Source organism: Helicoverpa zea, chromosome 20 (genome assembly GCF_022581195.2).
Source record: "Helicoverpa zea isolate HzStark_Cry1AcR chromosome 20, ilHelZeax1.1, whole genome shotgun sequence".
Lineage (NCBI taxonomy): Eukaryota > Metazoa > Arthropoda > Insecta > Lepidoptera > Noctuidae > Helicoverpa > Helicoverpa zea.
The window spans coordinates 4450116-4476078 of NC_061471.1; the positions used below are offsets into that span (position 1 = coordinate 4450116).

The 25963-nt window shown below is 37.5% G+C and overlaps 6 protein-coding genes across 10 annotated transcripts; 4 read left to right on the forward strand and 2 right to left on the reverse strand.

Moving 5' to 3' along the window:
• Positions 1 to 843: 843 nt before the first annotated feature.
• LOC124639931 (protein STRICTOSIDINE SYNTHASE-LIKE 7) lies at positions 844 to 7128 on the reverse strand. 2 transcript variants are annotated; one of them, XM_047177441.1, is made up of 7 exons: positions 6858 to 7128; positions 6109 to 6268; positions 5823 to 6031; positions 5335 to 5626; positions 5059 to 5252; positions 3696 to 3913; positions 844 to 3609 (listed from the first exon to the last, which is right to left on the reverse strand). In XM_047177441.1, exons 2-7 carry the CDS (start codon positions 6240 to 6242, stop codon positions 2671 to 2673), a joined length of 1986 nt encoding a protein of 661 aa, XP_047033397.1. In that variant the 5' UTR covers positions 6243 to 6268; positions 6858 to 7128; the 3' UTR covers positions 844 to 2670. The 2 variants fall into 2 exon arrangements, with proteins under 2 accessions (XP_047033397.1, XP_047033398.1); XM_047177442.1 differs by lacking the exon at positions 6858 to 7128 and adding an exon at positions 6650 to 6807.
• Positions 3927 to 4877, forward strand: LOC124639934 (transmembrane emp24 domain-containing protein 5-like). Its single transcript, XM_047177445.1, has one exon. It carries the CDS (start codon positions 4089 to 4091, stop codon positions 4818 to 4820), a length of 732 nt encoding a protein of 243 aa, XP_047033401.1. The 5' UTR covers positions 3927 to 4088; the 3' UTR covers positions 4821 to 4877.
• A 2020-nt stretch (positions 7129 to 9148) lies between the features above and the next one.
• Positions 9149 to 10062, forward strand: LOC124639955 (40S ribosomal protein S29). Its single transcript, XM_047177482.1, has 3 exons — positions 9149 to 9310; positions 9403 to 9502; positions 10018 to 10062. Exons 1-3 carry the CDS (start codon positions 9249 to 9251, stop codon positions 10024 to 10026), a joined length of 171 nt encoding a protein of 56 aa, XP_047033438.1. The 5' UTR covers positions 9149 to 9248; the 3' UTR covers positions 10027 to 10062.
• A 579-nt stretch (positions 10063 to 10641) lies between these two features.
• On the reverse strand, positions 10642 to 25015 carry LOC124639951 (mucin-2). Of its 4 annotated transcripts, none has more exons than XM_047177478.1 (7): positions 24762 to 25015; positions 19961 to 20157; positions 13378 to 13643; positions 11995 to 12261; positions 11560 to 11748; positions 11273 to 11451; positions 10642 to 11051 (listed from the first exon to the last, which is right to left on the reverse strand). In XM_047177478.1, the coding sequence occupies exons 2-7, from the start codon at positions 20035 to 20037 to the stop codon at positions 10992 to 10994; spliced, it is 1038 nt and encodes a 345-aa protein (XP_047033434.1). In that variant the 5' UTR covers positions 20038 to 20157; positions 24762 to 25015; the 3' UTR covers positions 10642 to 10991. The 4 variants fall into 4 exon arrangements, with proteins under 4 accessions (XP_047033434.1, XP_047033435.1, XP_047033432.1 ...); XM_047177479.1 differs by lacking the exon at positions 24762 to 25015 and adding an exon at positions 20731 to 20852 and having other exon boundaries at positions 19961 to 20135; XM_047177476.1 differs by having other exon boundaries at positions 10644 to 11051; positions 19961 to 20135; positions 24762 to 25014.
• LOC124639949 lies at positions 14879 to 17901 on the forward strand. Its single transcript, XM_047177474.1, has 2 exons — positions 14879 to 15090; positions 15373 to 17901. Exon 2 carries the CDS (start codon positions 15375 to 15377, stop codon positions 17574 to 17576), a length of 2202 nt encoding a protein of 733 aa, XP_047033430.1. The 5' UTR covers positions 14879 to 15090; positions 15373 to 15374; the 3' UTR covers positions 17577 to 17901.
• Positions 20636 to 21258, forward strand: LOC124639954 (NADH dehydrogenase [ubiquinone] 1 alpha subcomplex subunit 8-like). Its single transcript, XM_047177481.1, has one exon. It carries the CDS (start codon positions 20703 to 20705, stop codon positions 21240 to 21242), a length of 540 nt encoding a protein of 179 aa, XP_047033437.1. The 5' UTR covers positions 20636 to 20702; the 3' UTR covers positions 21243 to 21258.
• Positions 25016 to 25963: the final 948 nt, after the last annotated feature.

Here is a 25963-nt window from a genome sequence, read left to right on the forward strand (position 1 = left end):
TTTATTACTTATACAAGAAACCAAGAGTTACTTTTGAAGTGCATTGTTTCAGTCTGTCATCGGTTTTGTGTTGATAGACCATCATGCTAAAGTATTTATTTTGATCTATTCTAGATTTGTTGTTGAGTGTATATGCACTATGGTATCTAAAAACATGTGCCTTGAGTTTTTTATTGAGATATTTCTATACCGCCTAACTCGATTTCTTCTACACATCTCCCAGGGAAATAACTTCCGTAATTCCGTACTCGAACAGAATATAGCCTACTAGCTTGTATGTACACATGAAGCTCTTTCATTTGATACTTCACTCGATTATACTGTATCAGCAGACATTCAGTAATTAATAATTTCCCCACTTTCACCCCCCATAACTTTTAAACGGCTCAATTGAATCTCATCAACATGTCTAAGAACACTCGCACGTAAAGCAACATATTAAAAAAATAAATTGAAATCGCTGAATCCGTTCGAGGAGAGGTATGATGCTACAGAGATAAATACAGCCACGCCAACTTAGAACACGAATCTTTGTTCGTCGGGGTTAAACAGTTGCCTGAATGTTATTCTATATTAGTTTTTATGTAGAAGCAAGAATAATTTTTTGGCGTGAAAGAGCAACGAACATACACGCACTCTTACAAACCCGCATTTACATTATAAGTTCGATTCGTACTTGGTCAAAGAGATCTTATAATTTTAGAGTGAATGTATAGATAGATTTTCTATACAAAGGTGTAAAACTTTATTCCAGTGTTTTATCTCCAAGAAACATTTTTGCACGCACGAACTAGTAATTACTGGTCCGTGTCTTGCACGGTTCTATAATTTTAAAATAACAAATAATTTTTTAATGTTTTAATATATAAACGTACAATATAATAAAAAAATATTTTATTGCTTACACTTCAAATATTGCCGAGTTACATTAACTGTGTGAAACAATTATTATACTCGTTAATGTTACATTTTGTTACATATTGCTTCAATTTTAGGATTTAGTTACAATTTGATCGAAGGTAAACGCCGACTTGGAATAATATACATGAATAAGATCAATATCTATTGAACGATGACATTAGGATTGGTTCAGACCTGGCGAAGTAATACTTAAGTCATATTTATATTATGTACAAAAATATGTAACATTAATCTTAAGTAAAAATGTCTTGTAAAGAACACGATTTGTGTGAAAATTTATATTAATACAAATAAATTGCGGATATTTTTTTACTTTTAAAATCGTACTGAACTCACCAGGTTTGTGCCGAACCTACGACTTATAACGGATTAAAATATGTTTCCAATTAAGGTCCTAATTAGCTTGTGCTGAAATGACAGGGGAAAATGACTATTATTAAAACATTTGCAAAGAAATAACATCCATAAAACATTAATATTGCACTAATTGGTGACTGGTAACTAACGATACACGGCACAACATGTAACAAGTGAGAAAATTACGTACAATTTTGCACTAAAACAATAACTATTTGTAAACAGATTTGTTATAAAACATTTAACATAAATATATAAAGAAAAAACGCTTAACGATCTGCAGTTTTTCGAGACTTGTGTGATGCTCCAACATATTTTAGTAACATATCCATTACTTGATTAAATAAATAATAAAGATTGGTCCAATTTGCAAAATTTAAATAAAGTTTATATCACAATCATAAAATAAATCAACAGAGTATCTGTAATATTTCTCTAGCCTAAAAGGTACATTTTTGTAGGTGAACTAAGGGCCAACTCACAATATAGTGTGGAAAATTCGTTAGTAACACTCATCTGTCCGCGAGTGCTGGGGGACGTAAGCAACGGAGGATAAAAAATTGAGGTAGAGGAAAATTCAAATAGATAGGAAATATTTTACTGGTCTAGGAGTGTGATTTGACCCTAATATTAAATAGATATAAATATTTTAAGATTTGGACTAATAACAGTGCAAAACACTATTTTTCTACAGTGCAGTCTCGATTTAATTTGTCTTTTTATGTTGTACCTATAAATAAAAGGAGGTTGTGGAAATGTCAAGTGAGCTTTTTAGCACCTCGCTACGGCGCCTGTTTGATTTTTTAACGTCCACGAACACGAGCGTTTGAATGATCAATGTTGTGTGTCGTATTGTCGTAAATAATGTGAAAATAATCCCGAGAAAATGATAGCGACAGAGAAGATACATAAAATGATAGTAGTATAGATTGCGAGAAATCGCTCGTTAGACAATTATTCCGACGAGGACGTCTTAATAGTTTCAGTAATAATTGTGGTACATTATGATTATGTAAATAGAAACAAAATCTAAAATGATTTAAGTATTTCTTTCATTTGATACCTAAACGCAGAAGTAAGCTCACTTGGCTCTACCCCTTTCGGTATTAGTGCGAATATTTGCACAAATCAGTATAATTTTGATAATTAAAAAAAAATCTAACAAGTTTTAATCTCGTATAAACAATTAAAATGGAATGTTAAGATAGATTTAGTCATTTTAAAAACAATCATACCATCAATCACGATCAATTAAATGCATCTTGCAGACCTTATACAATTACTAACAATATATAAATACCTACAACCAATGTTTCCATCTTCTTCTGTAATTTGTTCCTTTTCCGAGAGATCTTAGAACAACTACATATTATTTAATACAACCACATTTCCTCACTGATTAGGCACATGGATTTCAGCAGGGCCATCTTTTCTTATAACTTTTAGTTTCTCCTTGGTTGGTTTGATAGTGTCCGACGGGATTTCCTCTCGAATTGGTTTCGGCTTGTCTTCAGCACTTTTAGGAGTGTCTTGCTTCACTGGTTGAGCCTTTTTAGGTGCTTCTTTAGTGGCTTCCTTCACTTTAGGTGCAGGTTTAGGAGACGGAGTAGTTGGTTTGGGAGGTTGTGTTGCCTTCTGGGATGGTTTAGGAGGTGGTGTTGTTTTCTCCGACGGTTTTGGTGGTGGCGTAGTTTTTTCGGCCTGTTTAGGTGGTGGCGTCGGGTTCACTTCAGGTTTGGCTTTTATTTTGGGTTCAGGTTTCGTATCTTTATCTGCAGGCTGCTTCGCTACAGAAGGTTTGGGCGGCGGTGTCGTCTTTGGTGCTGGAGGGGGCACTTTCTCCTGTTGGGCAGGCTTGTTCTGCTGTGTGGGTTTCGGTTCAACAGCTGGTTTAGCTACTTTTGGCGCGTCTTTCTTAACGTTTGCTTGTTCAGCTGGCTTCGGGGTAGCTTGAGTTTTCTCTTCAACTTTCGATTTAATTTCAGCTTTAGGTACTTCTACTTTAGCTTTAGGTTTTTCTTCAGTCTTTTTTGTAGGTGCTTTTTGGTCGGGTTCAGCTTGTTGAGTCTTCTTTTCAACTTTGGGTGCTTCAGGTTTTTTTGATGTCTCAAAGGCTTTTTTCAAAAGAGGAGGCACAGGCACTGTTCCGACAAAAGTTTGTAGATGCGGACTGCCTGTATGTAGCTTGTTGTTGAATACAATAGCATCACTTACATGTCCTAAAGATCCGTCTGTATTGTAATATGCGGCAACAATGTTTCCATTCCAATCTACGACCAGCAGGCCAGATGTGGGTGGGGTCAGGCCGGATATAGTTTTGAAGTGCCCAATCTGTGATAGAGTTTAGTTTTGTAAACTTTGTAATATTTTTAACAAGGGAGATACAAGAAATGTGAAAAGAAAGTCGTTTTACTTACAGTATACACAATCTCTTCAAACACAATGTGAGGATATAGAGTGTTGAGATATTCAAACGGTATTTCTAAGAGTCGCTGTAGACGCGCCAGGAACTTCCTCGCCAGCGGCGCAGGCGCCAGCAGGTGCGTGAGCGGAGTGCGGCCCTCCTCGAACACGGTGTAGAGCGCCACCAGCACGCCCGACCCGTCCGGCAGCGCGCGCACGTTGTCCGGGACACCTGTGCACACACATGGACGAAACGTGTCAGCTAACACGAGAACGAGAATCGAACGACTTGTGCAACCACAATGCCAACCACCTGAGTACATAATGATGTCATTTACTCAATAATAACTTAAGTACAATCAGTATACCTTTACGTCAGTAGTAGCTCAAAGAAAGTGCTTGCAATAATGGCTCTTATCATTTTTATAATGATGATGATGTGCACAATATGTGCCAGTCAAAATATATACGTGAGTGATGTCAACTTTAGAATTGAGCCGGGAGAGCGGATGTGCGTCTATGAAGCAGGAAAAGTTGGACAGATGCTGGAGGTGTACTATCAAGTTTTAGACGGACAACATGGAGACCTGGATATAAATTTCGAAGTGAGCGACCCTAAAGACAACAAACTTGTATCGGACTTTAAAAAATCTGAAAATTCCATCATCATGGACATAACAGTAGATGGCGATTACGCTTTCTGTATGGACAACACATTTAGTATGATGAATTCTAAATTAGTATTTCTGTATATCCTCTTGGAAGACAAGCAACCAGCCAGCGACGCCGAAGCGGAGGTGGCTGTCGTGGATGCAGATGGCACTGAACAAAAAGAAGTACTAGAATGGGCGGGAGTCGACGAAAAGGGTGAAACATATTACTTGGAACTGGCTCCAATGGCAGATTCACTATCTACGACATTGGCGCACGTAATTAAGTCTCGACATCTGCTCAACATTTACGCTGCGAGCAAGTCGCGCGACAGTTACATGGCGTTTGAGGATACATTCATAGTGGATGTGTGGTCAGGATTTCAGATAAGCCTAATGTTTGTTGTGGGGATGTTACAAGTTTACATGATCAAGAAATTGTTTAATAATGCCCACCATCATACATATGATAGTGACCTTATGTTTTGATGTAACTATGAATTTCATAGTGTTATTAAAATAAATTATTTAAAATTTATATACATATTGACATCTTTTGTTCTTTTTAATATTGCTAAAAAGATATTCTATATGTGTGATAAGTTATGGGGCACACAATAATGATAAGTTATGGCTCTGTTCGACCTGTTAACACATATAAAATATCCATCATCATCAGTACCAAGACTTGAGAAGAAGATGAAGACAAAAAGTAACTTATAATTACCTGGCAATCCATCAACAAAAACTTCTGATTTTCCTTTCTTGGGTCCATTTAGATAGTATTTTGTTAGCTTTGTGTTAGAACTTTCTGCGACCACTAGGAAGTCATTGTCGGGAGATAGAGCCACACCATTTGCGAACCACAGATTGTCAACAAGTACTTTGCTTTGGTTTCGGGCAGCATCGTAATGGAACAATCTGAAAAAAAAAACATAATATTTCAAATGCCAACAGTTTTGTTTGTATAAGTTTAAGCTGTAAATATAGCTCATAATAATACCTTCCTGATGGGTCAGTAAGCATGCTTATTGCACCATCCTTCAAATGGAAATCACTGGTGCTGTCAGTCCAGTACAAGTCTCCATTCTTAGCAAGCGTTATAAAGTTAAACAACTTAGGTTTGCGCTTCTCAATCTCGACTCTGGGTGAAACCAGCAACTGCTTCTTGTTAGACTTCAGATCTACCTTCCAAATGCCATGGTATGCATCTGCTACATACAGAGTTTCAGTCCTCTCATCTATTACAAATCCCAAGGGTCTACCACAAATATGCTCATGGATTATTGAGCCACCTGAAAATCATATTTTATTTATAATTTTGATTGATAACCTTTAAAAGTTATCATTATTCGAAAAAACAAAAACAATACAGCAGGCTTCTCGGCGATGGCAAGAAAATTACTACTTATTAACATAAAAAACTAATAAATCCTCTAAAGTATTGTACAATACAAAAGCACTGTCGTCCAAGTTATATAAATGACTTACTGCATGGTTGACCAACTGAGGTAACAAATGTGACATGTCCTTCAGGTGTCAATTTTACTATTTCTCCAGTAGCAAGGCTGGTGTACAGTTCACCTTTATATACTTGGAATGCTTCAGGGCCGAGCAGTTTGCCGTTGTATGCTTTACCAGCATTGTTTAATGCGCCATTGGTAGCCAGAGGGCCAACCCTTGGTTGCATAGGTGACACACTAAAATTGAGAAAAAAATGAAGTTATTTTTATGACTGTCACTAAAATTTTCAAACACTCAAATATGATGTACTTACTTGATAGTAGTGAACTTTGTATACGGTGGCAAATTAGGGATGAGAACAATGATGGTAGCGATTATTGCTAAGTATAAAGACAACTTTATAATTGCTTTCAGCAATCTTTTAATCGCACTGAATATGAACCTCATTGTGAGAGCTTGTACCTGCAAGGTACCTGGAAAGTAAAGAATTCAGTTAGGTATAACTATAAAATAATGATCCTAAGAATTTATATTCTTATTATTTGAATAGTATTGACAAAATCTGTTGCTTTAAGAAAAACAGTGGAGACGCATATTATGAAATAAACTAAATTCAAGTTCTTGATTGAGAAAATAACTGGGAATACTAGTAACAAAAAAAGAATATTGAGACTTTTATTGTTCTATCCCTGTGTAGTAAATATATTATTTATTTAAAGTTATTGAAGATCTCACAATTAACTAAATTATCATGTTTCAATAGTTTGTTAAAATCTACAATAAGCGATCGTCAACGTGGCTATTCGTTCAGTATTTACAGTTACTTAGCTACGACTTAAGATAATATTACTGACCTTTTCGCGAATAAAAAGGTACTTCTTATTCCGGAATATAATAGCTAAGTACAAGCAACGATACATATACTATAACCCAGACAGGATGAAATCTCGGCGACAAAACCAGTCAGTACAAACTACCGACTCTGTCATATAGCGCACTCGTCGGCTTGCTTGTTAAACACTGGTCAACGACAATCAAACAAATCAGTAATTAAATATTTACCTTTATCGAATCACCTTTGGTCTGAGATAGCTCGACACATAAATAGAAGTATTTGTGCCGATTGACTATTTAAAATCGTGAAGGTGAACAATGTCCTATTCGCGAGCGTCACAAGCCATCTACACACTCGCGCGCGAATCACGGCGCCAATCGCGACGCGAATCGCGGCGCGAATTGGAGCAAGAACTGCCAACTGTCCACACTGGCAGAGGTTCGCGCCGGGCTCTCAGTATAGTTCGCGCACTTGACGCGTATGCACGCCAAGCATTTAATCAATATAGTTTATTTGTAGTCGGTATGGACAGTGAAACCACTACAGCAGCACTACCATAAATGTTAGTTCTAATTCATTGCTCCACACGTTACTCATTTTGCAAGCAAAATCGTAGCATATACCTAAAAAAAAACTAAAACACAACCATCCGTGTCAATTGCTACTGAGCGACTGAGCTGCCCGAGGCGCGAATGTATAGTCTTGTCGCGTTCACGTCGCGCTTCGCGCCTGCGAGCGCTTTGTCGCGGGACAAAAAACCGACAATTTTCGGGGAACACAGCGCGAACGAGCCGCGAAGCCGCGAAGAATATGCGAATCGGATCTACACTCATGTAGGGACACGAAAAAAGTATCGATGCTTTGTGGTATCGAGTACATTCCAGTTCGATACCGATACTTTTGTACTCGATACTTTGCAGTCGATACTTTTACTCAATAAGTACTTTTTCCCAGGTATCGTATCGAATGAAGAATTTAATTTAACAGCGCTTTCTAGCTCACTCGTTGAAATGTTTTAAGACACTCTGTCTTAAAAAAAGAAACAACATTTGATTTCTGGAGCCACCATAAGAAGTTGGCACACACTAAAAAACAGAATAATAAAGCAAGTTCTTCATCACAGCCTGAAATGAAGGATGAATTAAGCTACTACTTATCGGCACAGGTTTCGCCACTTTCAGTAGATCCCTTAAAACAATGGGAAGATATGAAAGTAGTTTTCCCAAAATTATATTAATTGGCACGAGAATGAATATATATCAATCACTGCGACGTCAGTACCTTCAGAACGATTATTTTCTAAAGCAGGAAGTACCATCACAAAAATTCGAAACCGCTTATCTCCAAAAAGGCTCAACAAACTTCTATTTTTAAGTGACTCTACGGAGGAGGAATGGGAACTTTAATCTACTACGCGGGTGAAACCGTGGGACACTGCTAGTTTTTAGTATACCTCAACTTAATATTGTTTCCTTTTGCTACATTTTCGATTTGTTTCATTCATTCTATTTTCCATTTTTCTATTATTCTATTAAATTTGTGTAGGTACCAATACCATTTGTTTTTTATGTCCTGCTGAACTGAAGTAAAACTGACATTATTTACCAACCGATATTGACCTAGCAAATTTTGATCTAAAAAGTACTCGATACCTTGAAGTATCGATACTTTTATTTCGATACTTTAATGAGTACGATACTTTGTTATCGATTCTACTCATGAGTACGGTATCGATACTTTTGCTTCGATACCGTGTCCCTACACTCATGTTACGCGGGTGTTTCGCGCCTTCGCGCGCGGTTCGCGCGCGAGTGTGTAGACGGCTTCAGAGACAACTTGTCAGTGTCATGCGTGTCAAGTATTTTTTTTTATAAATGATGACGTGATACGTGATGTCATTCTGTCATGTAGCTGGTGATCCAAGAACCAAGGAATTTGAGCACCCAACTCCATTATTCTATGATACTTCACTAGATACTTCTCGTTTAAGTCATTGATTCTAATATGATAAAGCCTAAAACTCCATAAGCACTAAATTGATTTGAAAAATTCTAGAAGCTATCTAAAAGCTACACTCTTCTGGAGTATATGGAGCCACAAGATACAAGCTGTGCTTAGTTTGTGGCTCAACGGTAACTACCACAATGTAAAGTTGCTTTTATGACAATAAACATTATTTTTATTTATTTTATATTTAATCCCGGTGCGAATCAAAGTTCCCATAGGACGCGGGTAAAACCACGGGAAAACGGCTAGTACACAATATCGGTCCAAGGTCCGCTCAATATTGCGCAATTTAATTTGTCTAGGTTGACCCTTACTTAATTTTTATTGCCGAAGATATTGCCATGCCAAAGAATATAGTCGCTTCAATCCTATAAATCATTGCGCAATCTTTCATTCGTTTTTTTTTCACAATTCACATTGCGCAATTAAATTGAACGTCTAGGTTGGCTCTTACTCGAATACAACGCATTTTATTTCCTTCGTTCTATTATTTAATCTGTGCCGTGGAACTGAAGACTGTCAATTTTGCATCATTCGTTCTTTTATTTGTCGCCGCCATTTGGGACGTGTTCTGTACTGCATTGCAGCGCAAGAATTAAATATTTTGCACAATGGGTCACGCTAACATTTGGTATTCTCATCCCCGCCGTTACGGCCAGGGCTCCCGCTCATGGTATGATTTCAATGAATGCGTAAATTGACATAAAAATACTGAAATGTTCTTGGTTAGAACACGTGCTTGAAGTGCTAATTTGTATCTTTCAGCCGCGCCTGCTCCAACAGACATGGTCTGATCCGCAAGTACGGACTGAACATTTGCAGACAGTGCTTCAGGGAATACGCTCATGACATTGGTTTCAAGAAGGTACGTGTGCATTTTGTATAATCCCAAACTATTCATAAGTCTGTCGTGTAATTTTAAGCACTCAAAAACCTTTGATTTGTTACTAAATGCTAGCATCAGGTTACGAAGCAGTCACCAGTAGTTTGTGTAGTTATCAATCACTTACGTTCTAATACTGCTAATTTACATTTTCTTGATCTACATGGATTGCTAGTTGTTTTCTTTGAGTATTATATAGCAGTCAATCTTAGAAATTGACAATAAGATTAGTACCTACAGAAATCCATGAAAAATCTTAGTCACCTATTAGTTCCCTGTTGGTTAAAATCTGCAGTTTCAAGCATGTCACATTGTTGATGGTCTGTTTGTTTCATGCCAGTCACCCTCACCAGCAATAAGCTAGTATTGATGGGTTATTATTCTGTATTTGAGTAGGCACCTAGCTTAACAATCTTATACAAACAGCTAAACAATTTTTATAGGACTGAATCACTGTAATAACTAAGATATTAATGTTTTTTTTTCTTTTGTTTCAGCTTGATTAAAATGTTTAGTCAATAAACTTTAAATTAAGTCTAAAAGAAGTTGTTTCATTATCAATACAGCATACCCTTAAGAACTTGGTAAGCCTGAAGTTGGTTGTTTTGTGAAACAGAATTCTATGATCAAATCGTCTTCTGATCAATGGCTAAAAAAACTTTGGATTTGTCAATTTATAAAGTTAAGAATAAGAACAAAATATTCCTTATTAAGTACTGTATATTCAACATCATCTTCAGTCTTTTTATCGCCTAGCTGCTGTGCACATGCCTCTCAGATGAAGAAGGATTGAGCGTTAATCAGCATGCTTGCTGGATATGGGTTGGGAATTGCATAAGTACTTTACAGTCCAGGGGCCCAATTACTTAAGCAACATACAATTAAAATCCAACTGAGATCCAATCACGACTCAATTACGATTGAGATTATATGGCATTCCACAACTTTCTTTTAAATAAACGATTTTATCATTTTCTGTGATATTCAATAATGAATCATATTGTCTGCAAATGATTTATGATTGCAATATGATTGTAGAGCAAACTACCTCAAAGACCAAATGGCAGACCAATCGAATCTAATGTCATTAGAATATGATTGGTCTTTTATTAGTAGCAGAACGCCCAATATGGTTAAAATCCATTAGTGTAGGTAGAAGACACTTGGGGTTGGGGCTCCTTCACACGTACCACAACCACACCACAATGACGCCATGTGGTTGGGCGTAGGTATATTTTGTATTGAAAATTCATATTACAATTTACACTACCACAATGCGTTTGGTTACTTGCCTGGCCTTTTATCTGAGTGATGGAAGTAGTTGATTTAAGATCTGGATGAAATCTCAGGGAGGCTTTTATTTGTCTAATTCAAATGACAGAAAAACAACGTTTTTTTAAATTATTTAATAAAACTGTACAAAAGTATAAAAATACTAATCACTACAAAATACTATCTTAATTCGTTAAACTTATGAGCTATTTGCATTAGCTTGCGCTTGCCGCAAGTTGCCTATTGTAGAACCAACTCTCTGAAAAAAAAAAAAACATGATAAGTTGATGTTTTGGTGCAGCTAATATGCACATACGAAATATTCCCAAAAATTGCATCTACAGAAAATGCTTTAAGTAAGTAGCAAAAAGCGTAGTGTCTTGTAGCAAATCTTATTTGGTTAAAGTCTTGAAATAATTCATAAATTGGTCCTAGCTTTTCACGTTTCATATGCTGCCGCTACTTTAGGTTTGTGTGTACCTGTCCGACTCCAGCAAGCAATGCTAAAAGGCTGCGCTGTGGTGGTCTGCAATGCTTCTTGCCGCCCTCTGCACAACATAAGTTGGGGAAGCAGTCTACACTAGAGCTGCACTTCTGAGGAAACAGGTCGTACTGGGGAGGCGGCGTGCACTGCAAGTATTGCTCCAACATACGAACGGCTGAAACGATGAAACATTGGTACATAAACGTCCACAATAAACCAACAAGTAATAGATGCATTCAATATAACTTTACATCTGCATGTCGGGGACGGTACTAATACTTACGTCCATCAATTTGATTGGCGACTGGCACCAGGTCGAGGCGCGCCCGTGCAGTACGGCAGTAGGAGCGTGTGCCATCAGGGCAGCAAATCCGCGGCCAGCAGTCTGAATCGGCTTTACAAGTTTCGACTTCAAACAGCAGTTCACCGAGTGGTGCCGACGGACATTCCCGAGGAATGACACCTAATAAGGCTGAAATAGATGGAAATTCGATGTTTCTAGATGATTTGATGAAATAGTAGTTACTTGTTTGCACCAAGATCTATGATAGGTAAGGGAGAAAAGAGAGAGATAAAATTTACTGGGTATAAAAAATATAAAATTTCGCGTTGCTGCGATGCAGGCGTGTTCACTTCGCAGGCCATTTAACCGGTTTTATTTTACGTGACTAAAATGAAGTAGGTATCTACTATTCATAATATTGCAATAAAAACATACGTTGGTGCGTTTTGGGAGGCGAAGTAGGCCGTGGCGCCGGAACACCTTTCACGCAGCGTCCCTCACAGCACACTTGGTCCGGCCCGCTGGTAGCGCGGCATTGCGAATTCTTTTCGCACGGAATTGGAAACAGGAGCACGGGTGCTTGCCCAGCTTTTGGGCACACCAGTTTCTGCGTCTTGCCTGCACTCGAGTAATCCACGTTATACTCGTAAATGGAACCAGAGTTGTGTGAGTAAGTTACGTCAGCGGTTAATAATGAGTTGCCTAAGAACAATATGAACATTTATGTAGTTCAATATCATTACTTTAAGTTAGTAAAATGTATTAGGTTATTATATAACTTGCGAAACAGTTATTAAATACAAAAACTTTGTAGGTCGTCGCGATGACTGTCTATAGGTACCGACCTTCTGATGTTCATTTAATTATAAATCAGACAAAGCGACGACCTAGACAATCCTCGAGAAAAAGTGCTAGTATTATAAAATCAAACTTTCCCAATGCCATTTAATAGTTCCTGATATTTATTTCATAGCATTTAACAAATCGTTGCAGCATTTAACGAATGCTAACAATTAAATCAACGCAAAACAAATCGTAAGTGAGGAAGATATTTATAGAACGAATATAGGCGATATGAGTGTACGGTAATTATGTAGCTACTGTAAAAACCGAAGCATGTGTGTGTAGATACATATCGGTTAAGGCACCTATAAGACAGAAACCAAATTTATGAAATTACCTAGGTAAATGAACTTTCGTAATTCTGGCTTTTTTCTTCAGGCAATACACACCGTTAAAAGTTTATTGATTCCTACAAAAAAAGTGTGGTTCAAACATTTTTGTGTTCATGTAATTTACTAGTAATTATCTATTATATAACCTAATAAGAAGATTCGTACCTACTCAAGTTAGTTTTGCAAGAGTTCTGGCTGGCCACGTCCTATATTTTCAAGAACACAACCTTGGAAATTTTAGGCTTTCTCGACTAAACGGTGACACTTGTGTGACAATGGAATTATTATCTTTCTAATTACAACACTTCTTTTGACCCAAATGATGGCTACCTACTTATAGTTATAGTTCGAGATATCCTACATAGTCGTAGTCTAAAAATACTATAATTGAAGAGAAACATTGCTACCCGTTTTAGATAATTAAGTTACTAACTAAATACCTATATGAAGGTACGTTTAAATTACCAGCGAACGTGTGCGTGTTTCTAATTATTAGGTATAAATAGTGCTTGCCTAGCTACCTCGCATGAATCGTAATATTAGGTTGAAAAAAATCCTTGAAATTAATTTCACGTAAGTATTTAATGTATTACTGCAGGTAGGTACATAGGTATAGTAAGAAAAGATAATTAAAAAAACTTACTGGTCTTTACGGGTGCGCTGGGTTGTGTGGCCTGTGGTATCTGTATGGGCAATAGTTGCAAGAACGGCCGCGGGGGCGGGGTCGTTGTAGTGGTCGGCCGCGGCGTCGTGGTAGTCGTCGTTGTCGTGGTAGTACTGCTGGTACTTGGGGCAGATGTTGTAGTAGTCGTAGTTGTAGTAGTAGTAGTAGTGGTAGTACTCGTGCTACTAGTGGTGCTCGTGCTTGTGCTACTCGGCGCCGCTACGCTAGCCGTTATCTTGGACACTCTACAATGGAAACCCATGGATTCTAAATGATGTGTATGTATGTGTTGTGCAATGGCGTAACCGGCTTGATTTGATTTTGCAGATAATTTTACACGGAATAAGAAATATGAGCGGAGGTGCCATATTCAGGTAGGTCAGGGGCCTTGTCCTAGGTCAAATACCTACATACGGCGGGCATGACCAACACGATCATTTACGAGAGTGAACAAATGAGGCGTTTGAATTTTTAGAGACATGCTGTCCACTTTTTTTGGAATTACAATAAAAATGATCGGGTTCGAAAGAAGGTGTTTATGGGCGGAGACAGTAACGTTCCTCGTAACGCGAACACCCGCATTTTGGCGCGCTAATTTCTTATGAGAATTTCCGTTATGGCATCTCTGCTAGTCATTTTGTTCTTCATGGATTTTTTACTTTGTAATCGGTAACTATAGGTAGGTGGGTACTTAATATTATATAATTCATACGTGCACCAAAAGTAGGGCGTTCGAACAAATTACAAATATGTACATTCCTGTGTATTTTCTGTTATTGTTTTTTTTTTCAAATGTTTGAATTTGAATAAGTATTTAGACCAACATTTATGACACCAAGTTACGCCATTTTATAGTTCTAACAAAATGTGAGCTATAATGATGTCTGATGAAAGAATGCATGATAATATCTATAGGTAGCTAAACTATCGATTCAGATACCTATTTCTTTAGTAATTCTAAGAAATTGCATACAAGCGGTGGTGATGTGTCAATTTCTTTATGACGAAAATGTAAAGTGAATGTTGAGAGTTCCGCAAAAATGGTATTAAGCCCAACTTAAATAAAACCACTCTGTCGTCTGATTATTTCTCTATGCGGGCAAGTTCCACGAGTTAGCTAATACTTCTGCATCCAGTTAGGTTGGAAGCCGAGTCCAAGATAGTCTCATGCATGAAGATGATCACCCAAGAAACACCGTAGACAATTTAAAATAAGTAGGTACTTAGGTTTCTAACTACTATTAGCACAACTACCTGAAATTCATGTAGGTACATACCTATTAGTTCAATAAGATACAGGCTTCGTTCAAGCACGTTACTAATCTACCAAGCAGGTACCTACTAATTAACTACTTACTTTACTAGTCTTACCTACTTATATTTACTGCCTAGGGTTATGTAATAAATATGTGATACCTGCCTAGGTACTCGTTGATTGAATGCAGTTTTGTAAATAGCCATTACATTCAAAGCTTATGTAGGTATTAGGGTCGCATGGTCAACAATGGATCAGTGGTACACAGATGATCACACACACATCTGCGCCATTTATTAATGCAACACTAAACCAAATACGTAACCGTGTCTCGTTTGCGAACCCCCTCCCACTCCCGCAGTCGCCGCGCGGACGCGCTCACCAACAGACGCGAGAGCCGGCCGTTTTAATTTTCGGGAGCAAAAACTGTCGCTAAAGTAAGTTGAATTTTGTTTATATGTCATAATCTGTTGGTGTTATTTTAAATATTTTATCCTAGTTGTTTGTGTACATTCATGTAGTATGATTGAGAGCTAATACATTTACGTAAGTATCTGTGGTTTTTGAGAAATTTTAGTTAGAACTTTGTAGTGGTAATATGGTTAACAGTGGATTGATTCACTGTGTACACTATGGATTATGATTCACTGTGTACCTTACCCCGACCCAGAGTGTACCCTCAATTAAATGAGGAACTTAATAGAAGTTTATCTTTACAGAAATGCCGAGGAATAGAGTAGAAGAACGAAAAGTAGGTGCTCATACACATGAGCAAATGCGTGAAGCATTACAGGCCATAAAAGATGGAAAAAGTATTAGACAAGCTGCTGCTGACCATAATATTCCTTTTACAACACTCCAAAGGTATCAAGCCAAAGAAAAAAATGCGCAAAACCAGCTGACAAGGTTGACTCCTAACTACGCCGTGAACCAAGTATTTTCTAAGGACCAAGAGCTAATATTGAAACAATATTACATAAAATGTGCAAGCCTTTTCTATGGTCTTTCTGTTAAGGATTGTAGACAAGTTGCTTACGAAATGGCCAAAATTAATGGCATCAGAATGCCAAAGACCTGGACAGACAACCAATTGGCTGGAATAGATTGGCTAAGGGGTTTCCGCCAACGACATCAGGATTTGACGCTGCGTAAACCCGAGGCGTGCAGCTTAGCACGAGCATCGGCTTTTAATAGAGAGACCGTCAGTCATTTTTATGATAACTTGGAGGACGTGATCAAGCGCCATCCTGCATTTGCTGATGGTACAAGAATTTATAACTTGGATGAAACCGGTACCACCACTGTGCAAAAGACCCAACGGATTATAGCGCCAAAAGGTAGACGAAACCTCTGTAAAGTCACCAGTGGTGAGAAAGGGACACTTGTCACTACTTGCAACATCATAAGCGCTGGGGGTCAGGCAGTTCCACCAGTGCTTGTCTTCCCACGAAAAAATACAAACCCTCGCATGGCTGTTGGTACCCCACCTGGATCACTGATTCTGGCAAACCCATCTGGGTGGATGAATAGTGAGCTGTTCTTGGATGTAATGAAGCATTTTATACGAAGAACTGGAACTACTAAAGAATACCCATCGATTTTGATTATGGATAACCATGAGTCTCACCTTTCCATAGAAGCGCTTGATCTCGCTAAAGAGTCTGGGGTTACTGTGCTTACATTGCACCCACATACATCAGCACGACTGCAACCACTGGATGTTGGTATTCACGGACCCTTCAAAACATTTTACTATTCCGCCATGAGTTCCTGGATGTTACGCAATCCTGGATGCCCTGTAACTATTTACGACGTGGGAGCATTAATTGGACAGGCTTTCGCAAAGTCTATGACACCTTCTAATATAATACAAGCATTCAGAAAAACGGGAATTTTTCCTTTTGATCGATACGTTTTTACCGACGAGGACTTTGCACCCAGCAGTGTTACTGATAGACCTGAAAATGCTCAACCTGAAAGTGATTTTAGTGGAGAACACGCAATTACTGACCAGCAACCGATTTTAGAGCTAGAAGAGAACACACTTAATTTACAAATAACTCATTCTCCTAGACCTTCTAATAATAGCACTACTGAAGCATCTGGAAATACAATGAGTCCATCTCTAATTGAAAATTTTGTCGATTATTCAGAAATTACTTCGATGCCAGTATTTTCCACTCCAGAAAAATCTATTTTAATTGATATATCTAATGTTTTGCCTCTTGACGGTTCTGCAACTCAACATGCAGTTATTATGTCCACTACTTTTCCTGAAAGTGAGTCAACTTCTTCATCTGGAATCAAATCTATCATTACTCCTGAACAGTTTCGGAAGCCACTTAGAGCACCTACAAGAACTGGAAAGAGGAAGCCAAGAAAATTAGGTAAAAGTCTTATAGCCACTGACACTCCTGAAAAAAATGCTATTGCAGAACAGAAGGCAGCCAAAAGGAAGAAAGAAACTAAGACTAAAGGGATAGGAAAGAAAGCTATTCGTCAAGTGCTGCAAAGTGATTCAGAAGATGAAAATGACATGATACTGAACGACGAAACAGACGATGAAGGAGACTGGGTTGAAAGTGAAGAGACCATTATAACAGAGGATTTACTAAAACAACCACTCCTGCAATTACCAAAGGAAAGTCAATACGTATTGGTGCAATTTTGTTCCAAGAACCAAAAGATATTTTTTGCTGGCAAAATTCTCGAGGAACGAAATCCCAATACGTTAGAATTTTATGTGTCTTTTTTAAGATACAAAAAAGGGAAATTTGTTTTGCCTGATGTCCCTGATTTATCGTACGTGAAAGATGACGACATAAGGCTAATATTGCCGACGCCTACCGTTAGTGGTAGTACGGCCAGGCAACAGTCATATTATTCATTTCCTGTAGATTTAAGTCACATTAACATTCGTTGAGTTATTTATTTTTAAATTCTTTGATAGATATTTTTAGTAGAAGATAATGCCTAAGACTAACTTTTAAAATCTGTGATTTAAGATAAGAATTGTTATTATTTTACTATTTCTTAAGATAGTTGAAAATAAAAAAAAGAAATCTTTACTAGCGATAAAGAAGTAACGTTCAAGACTTAGTAGATTCTAGTTAATTTTATAGCAATATTCAATGAAGACTGTAAAAGTACAAAGTTCCTTTAAGTTTCATAGAATTTTTTTTTTGTTATGTCTCTTGTGGTTAGTAATGTTTACGATGCTTAAAAATAAACATGCAGTTGATTATTTACTTTGACTTTTATTACTTTCCTGTTCAGATTTTCTTTGATCCACTGTAAGCCAGGGGGCGATCCATTGAGTACCCAGGAGGTGTACACAGTGGATCAAAACCCACTATAAAAAAAATATATACACCTTTTTTATTGTACACTGTTTGTCAAAAAGGCTAATATTATTTAATAGCTTAATAACCACACGTGCCCCTGGCAAACTTTCGTAAAAATCTGACTATTAGTTTTTATAATACAATGCGTCAAAAAAAAATGATCCACTGTTGACCATCTTACCCTATGTACAGTGTTTTTGCATGCTTGGTGCTTTTCTTTATTTTCCCCTAGGTGACCTCTACCCTTGGCCCCATTGGCGGATTTTTGGCACATGTTTCAAAATGACTTCACTGTCAACAGTGGGAGATATCAACACAAGTTTATTTAGGATTTTTCCGGGAAACCCGGAAGTAACTATAGATTTTTCTCTGCAATGCGAGGGAAATCTTCGACGTTCCGGAATGAAAATAAATATAAAAAAACCGCGCGTGAAAATTCAAATACGTAACAGCCTTTTCAAAGTGGCGAATTTTTCGTGCCCGATTCGCACAGGCGTTACTTGCGTTACTTACTATTTTGATTTCGATTATTGAAATTCAGCATTAAATTTTCATCAAAAGCACCTACTTAAGCAAAAGTTTTTTTTTTTATAGTAATTTCATAATTTTATGAAAACAATAAAGTTTAAAGTGTGGGTAGATTATGAAACTATGGAAGGTTAGCATTTTATTTTAATTTATTTAAATTATGTCTACAAACAAACGTCAGTTACCTACTTACTATACTATAGTAATACTTTGAGTTTAGCTTCGCTTGTTTCACAATTATTTACTTACACAATTTCCCAGTTTCGAACTAGGCATAAATAAAGAACATAAATAATGATGGGGAGATGTGCATCAATGATATAATAAAATATTGTTAACAACTACCGCTGCTAGAAAGGAATGACTTGAGTGATTTGTTTGTAGCAATCTGGGGCCCGATTCTCCTAAGTTAATAATGTCAAAATCGAGTAGAAATCGAATCGCAATATAATCGTAATAGCAGTTTTAACCATATCGGGCATTCTGCTACTAATAAAAGACCAATCGTATTCGATTGACATTTGATGGGTGTGCGATTGGTCTGCTATTTTGGTGATTTTGGTCCATACGGTAGTTTGCTGTACAATCATTTTGCAATCGTAAATCATTTGCAGACAAAATGATTCATTATTGAATGACAGAAAAGGATAAAAACGTTTATTTCAAAGAAAAAATAGCGGAATGCCACATACCCTTCAATCGTAATCGAGTCGGGATCGGATCTCAGTCGAATCGAGTCGAACGTGAATCGTATGACGCTTAAGTAAAATTAGGAGAATCGCGGCCCTGCTTATCATTTGTTAGTTAAACTAGGTAACTACCTATATTTTAATTTATTTGTAATGAAATGTCGCTATTCTGAGTCTGGGTGTAGGTGTCAGTTATACTGCTGTTTTATGATACGGCTACAGCCTGAAGTGCGGCAACACCTGGTTGCCGGCCACATGTGAATGTGACTAAACTTAGTTGTATTGTATCCTCACAACTTCGGTTTGAACTAGCTGAGCTTTCATTATAACGCCTAGAACTGGATGTACACACGCTGTAGCTTACATACCTACGCATTTATTTTGTGCTAGAGTTCGTTAGACGATCAATTAAATTGCGCAACTTTATGTACGAATTTTGCATGGGAGCTTTTAGCGACTATTTTCAACAATCAAGACATTGAGCCGTCACAAACGACAGAGTAGGCAGGTACCTATTACACTTTACGTTCACTAATCACAAATATCATGCTAGTGTTAGCTCTACGTAAAGCACTGAATACATATATTTACATACTAAGGTATTAATAATGTGCGTATCTACATATTATTAAATCTTAACAAACTACAATATGACCTTATTATGTAGTAATTAATAAAGTCGGCAGAAGAGCATGCATGTGATAATGAGTTTATACATGGGTACGTAAGTTAGAAACAGTACTAACCGTTGTTGCTGGATTGCGCCTGATGGCCTGACGCCTTTCGTACAGAAGCCATTGCAGCAGAGGTGCTGGTTGCCCATCACGCGACATTCCGAATTCTTCTTGCATGGCAATGGAAACAGGTCTAGCCAGCCACTACTAGTGCGAACTGCCGGGCACACCACAGACTGGCCATCCACTGGAAATTAATAACGAAAACACTGTCATAGAAATTAGACTGCCTTGCAATCAATCACTATTTGAAACAAAGCACAAAGATTGAGACTGAAACAGCCACAGTGGCGTTAAAGATGACACATGCTATTGTAGGCCTGGCAATTAGGTATCCCTGAAAAAGGGTGTTCTCAAAGGTCCTTTGGCAATTGCTTGCCTTTGCTTTAAAGGACTTTCACGATGAAGAAATAGCCGATTTTATCAGCCTTAAACTTCATTAAGTACCTACCAATGATAGCTATACCAATAATATATCTATCTATAACTGCATACAGTCAGCTTCTAAAATTATAATAGCTTGAAAATGTAATCTTGGAGTCTAGGGCTATAATCTGCCGTCACCTCTGGCTGTGACTATAAACCAACCTATTCTGTAACGACGTAAAATATATGACATTTTATCTTTTTATAATAAATTCGATTTCCATGTGTCAGTTTTAAATATTCAGACAGCTAACTGCTGATCTAGTCAAATTGCGAAATATTTTATTAGTCTTTTATTGTATAGCTTTAACAAGAATCGAGCTTTAAAATGGTTATAACAAAGGAAGTGGAGATACCTGACTTTGAAGAACTGAAAACCGACGAAGTAAAAGTGTCGACAGCTGTTCTAATGTCGGCCTCTGTTTACATCGGCAAGCAGTGCGAGGGCGTCAATAACGAGTTCATGCTCTGTCGTCAAGAGCTAAATGACCCCCGACCCTGCCTTGAGGTCGGAAAGCAGGTAACTGCATGTGGAAAGGAAGTTCTTAGGCGAATCAAGAATGATTGTCTCGAAGAATTCAATCAATACGCTAATTGTATCGATAAAAGCTCGGGTGACTACAGCTTTAGGCACTGTCGCAGAACACAGGCAGTATTCGATTATTGCATGAAGGAGAGGCAGTGTGTGCTGCGTCCTGAATTTGGGTACTTCACCCGCGGTCGTGTGCATACTACTGAAATGGACGAACTCCCTGCACCGCCTTGTCCTTGCCACCCAAAGGTGGAGGACGCGACTCCAGGTTTGCCGGACTGCAAGCCCCGTAAACCGCCTCGATTCGGCGGCCGATTGTATTGGTCAAACGACTAAGAACTCATCGAGGAGCCCTAGCGCATGCGGCTTTAATAGATAATTTAATTCATGCAGTTTTGATTTATATCTACAATACAAATGATTAAAGTTGTTGTTGTGCCTATTCCATCTCTTTAATATATCAATAAATAATTTAAAAAAAACTAGAATGGCGCAGTTAGGTACCTAAGTTTTTTTTTAAATTTTCCCGTGTAATAAAACATAAAATGGATTTCACATGACGTTTAGTAACCACTGAGGTAGGTAGTTAACTAAGTGTACCTATAACATGCCATTTTCTATTAAATTGACCAGTACCTACATAGATTTCTTAACCCAAGACTGCAGCTACAACGCTAGATCTTAGATTCCTACTTTTTGTTAAAGCCATATATTTATCTATTCTATCCTTACATACACCTACTTCTATTTTGGGTCCTAAAAGCCCATAGTTAACTAAAGTAACAGCCGCTGGATCGATCAATCATCGGGTTAAGGTGGCGCGGTTGGTCCGTGGATGGGTGACTATATCTTGTCACGAAGAATTCCTCTCTGTTTCGGAAGCTAGGTCCCAGCTGTCATTTTTAACCCTTAGGTAGGTACTAGAGTTTCAATTTTGATACCAATTTTTTAAGGCTTATGTTTAACTGATCACCAGATATAGTAACAAATAGCAGACAAAAATAGTAAATGATCACCAAAATGAAACTCGCATTTTAATGTAAAACTATAACCAAAGTTTTAACACTTTTCTATCCTATTTAAGTGAAATTATTCCAAAATAAATCATGCGTAAGCCAAATTTAGTAAATGATCACCAACTCTTGACGACCAAATTAATGTATTTTTTTTGCCTAAATAAGTCACTGTGATTGCCATAAAATGTAGGCTTATGACCTTGGGTCCTAAAACCACGACCACAAATCCACAGGTGGGTAGGTAGGTACATATCTATATTATGTGATCAGATAATGAAGTATTGTATGTATTCTGACACTTAGTCAATTACGCACTTAGTCAGTGCTTGGGTACGATAATTATACAACAATAGTGGCAACGTAAGCAGGCGTGTCGGCCGGAGAGCGGCGGCCGCGCCAGGCCAAAGGTCCGGTATCGCACAGCAGCTGCACCTACGAAGGTCGACGAAAATGCACCGCTAAGTGGGTCAATTACCTCTACTTAATTGAAGTAGTAATACCTACAGCTATGCGCATACTTATTATCGAAAGTTGCCTAAATATAATAATCATTATTAAGCTGAGTTTGAGTTTGTTCTTTTGCTGGCTTGAAAACACTCGTCAAAGACTTAAACCAATTTGAAATGTTTCTTAAGTGTTAGCTGGCCCATTTGTGAGGCTATGCTTACAATACTTTTTACCTGAATCAAAAATCGTTCATTTAAAGTCGGCTGTAAAACAGCACTTTTCGAACGTGAGAATTATATGAGTCACTGCCCCAAAAACGCCCACCCTTCACCACTTTCTATATGTGCAGTAGTTGAAGTTCATGCGTGAAGTAGGTGTGTAGTTCTCAAGGGACACGGATGGCACCGCTGGCTGAAGCTATATAGATTAGCTAGATGTTAACACGGAGATATGATCATTTATTGTTATATCATAGGCCTTTAACTAGGTACAGCTTTTTTTAAAGGAGGGAAGATTTAATTTGTGTCGTGATACAGATAATAATTCAGGCCACTTATCAGACATGTTTAATTCCTACGAGGCAATCGATCAGTTACTCTGTTTAATTACAAGACACAAAGTAGGAAATTAAAATCTTCTAAGCCAAATAACGTAACTAACTAATATCTGCATGCAATTAAAACGTATTTATGTCGAAAGCAATGATGAGCAACACCTACAAAAAGATAAATGGACGACAGTAACTGTTATAACGTCATTTATATAGGTATATAGCTATTGCAAGCATTTAGAATTATATGTGTAGTAATCGAAAGCCTTGACGTTTGACTCCTTAGTTTTCGTTAGAAACACTAGTTTTTGTTCGGATGCAATATTATGGACTCCAAAACACCGGAAATTGTGCAAGTAATGAATACTTAACAACCCCATGGGCTGGGGCCATGGAGCAAGATTCGCTATGGATGGTGAAACTGAATTAATTAAGGCACGGGGATGATTGATACGATCCCTCTAAGATAAGTAGGTACAGAAAATGCAATTTTATAAGGTACCGTTTATTAACGATAATATGTACTTATCAGGTATTAAGTAGTTAAATAGGCTTTCATTTACGGCTCCCAAAACTTTTAATGCACCCTCGCAGAGCAGAGGTGATTTTGGTATTGGACCCATTTCTTCCATTAAGTGTGATACCTACACACTACACAGTAAGGCACTGTAACCTCCTTCGAGGTTCAAAGGTCCTACCTTTACCTACATATCACTTTTTCCCGACGGAACTACTTCCCTATTATGCATTATGTATAACATTAATTAGTAAGATGGCTGTAACAGCATCATCAGCGAAGTTAAATTGGATCAATAAAGTAATAAATACGAATTAAATCAATAAAAAGTAAATACCCGGTATAAATACCCCAACACAGAACCGAGTTAAGAGTTGACCCAGAAAACAGACAACGTGTATTTTATTTAATTAAATATTATTTAACTTCTACGTACACTACGTAACATTATTACCAGTCTGAGTATTATGCAAACAACTTGGCATATGCACCATAAGCTGAAACGTATTGAATTTGGGTAACAAACTGAGGATCTAAAACACGGCTTAGTGCTTAGAGGGTTCTGTAGTGATCTCTTTTGTTTAAGAAGTCAAGTTCATTTTACATGTTAGGTAACTGTACCTAACTAACAAGACTATTTAAGCCGCTATTTATAGTTCTCCGTCGTAGAATTACATGTGTGGATTTGTTGATTTTAGCACTACAATAATATTTCGATATTGAAAACGTAAGTTTAATTGACAGGAGTTAAAGAAACTAGGTATAAATTGCAACAGTTGCGGCGTCGTTAATATCTACGTCTCTAATTCGCTGTTATTGAACCTACCTTGTCAGAGTTTATTTTTTATTTGAAATAAGTACGGAAGTCGAAAGCTAGGTTGGTTCCAAAGAGATATCTGGTCTCACTCAAGGAGATGACCCGGCAATATACTCCATGGACTGTTTAAAATTGATTAGTTATCTTGCTCATATACAACAATGATATTGAGAATTAGGAGGACCATATTCATAAAAGCTAGAAAAAAAACATGTTCCTAAGTGTTACTGTGTGGTTTAATGTGTTGTTATTATTTTTATCTACAATTTCAATGAATTAAAGTCAAATACGTGTTAAGGGTACCTACACAAATTCAAATAGGTATTACTTGTAAGGTTCAACCGGTTGTGTGAAAAGTGGTAGTTATCGACTGTGAACAAAAGTCGTTACAGTTCCTATGAACAATTATGAAATGTTACAAGAGAGAAAAATAAATTAAAAAGAATTAAGTGCTAGACAACAAAGTAAGTCTACAAATTGAGTGAAAAATAATAGAATGTTGATTTACCTGAATTTATAAATCCGACAGTGATTACCGCCACCAACGGCAAAATGTTAAACCAGTGCATTTTGTTTCAGTTCGATGTTTAGACGCACATGGACATTAATGAACAGATATCACAATAGGTAACGTTACAAGACACTGTGTCGGGTTGTTTGTCGAGGTAGAGATAGTGCCCGTCGCAACTGGCGGTGCGGTGGCCACTGATGCTGGCGAACGGTGCTTGGCACTCGTCATGTTGCATAAGTACCGGCCACAGTTGATACAGATTATCATTTGGGGGACACCAGTACCTACTTTCGCTACTTACCTACATTTATATTTTTTTCAGTAGATATGATTTGAAAGAGTCGTTCTCCTTGTCAACGACAAATATCAATGAATGCTGAGTCAATAATTACCTATATGTAAGTGCCCATATTCATAGGATTATGTAGGTATATGTAGAGATATATAGTGCATAGGCATTCACCTACAACAAACTTATAAACATACATATGAATGTACGTTCTCCTGTGTTACAGCGTACCTTAGTAATATTATTTATGTAGATACTAGAACTGTCGACACAGCGCGCTTAATTGAACAGCCTAGGGGCAGGCCTTCCAATGTCTGATATGTAGCAATCACTAAATAAATAACCTACCTAGATGTCAGCTAAGTTCCAGTGTGTCCATCCTAAGTTCCATCCGTCGTACTATTTATATAAAACGCGTTTTTATTGACCATCGGAAATATAAGATATTAAGGCGCGTGCTTATTACCGTGAGTAGTTTACGAATTTCAGCTCGACAACTGCATCATCTATTCTAATATTATAAAGCTGAAGAGTTTCTTTGTTTGAACGCGCTAATCTCAGGAACTACTGGTCCGATTTGAAAATTTCTTTCAGTGTTAGATAGCCCATTTATCGAGGAAGGCTATAGGCTACTTTTTATCCCGCTACGGGAAGTAGTTCCCACGGGATGCGGGTGAAACCGCTGGCAGAAGCTAGTCCTTCATAAAATAGTAATGTAATAGATTTTAAACGAGAACTGACCCTGATCTCTCTTAAACTAAACTTGTTTCTCTTCAGTTATTCGACATTCACCTCGAACTAACAAGGGTAAAACGGAGGGTACTTAGTCCTTATGATAAGTATAAATTAAATGTCTAAACAAAAGCCGTAAGATCAACTGTTCATAATGATTTCAACTTTATTTATCCCT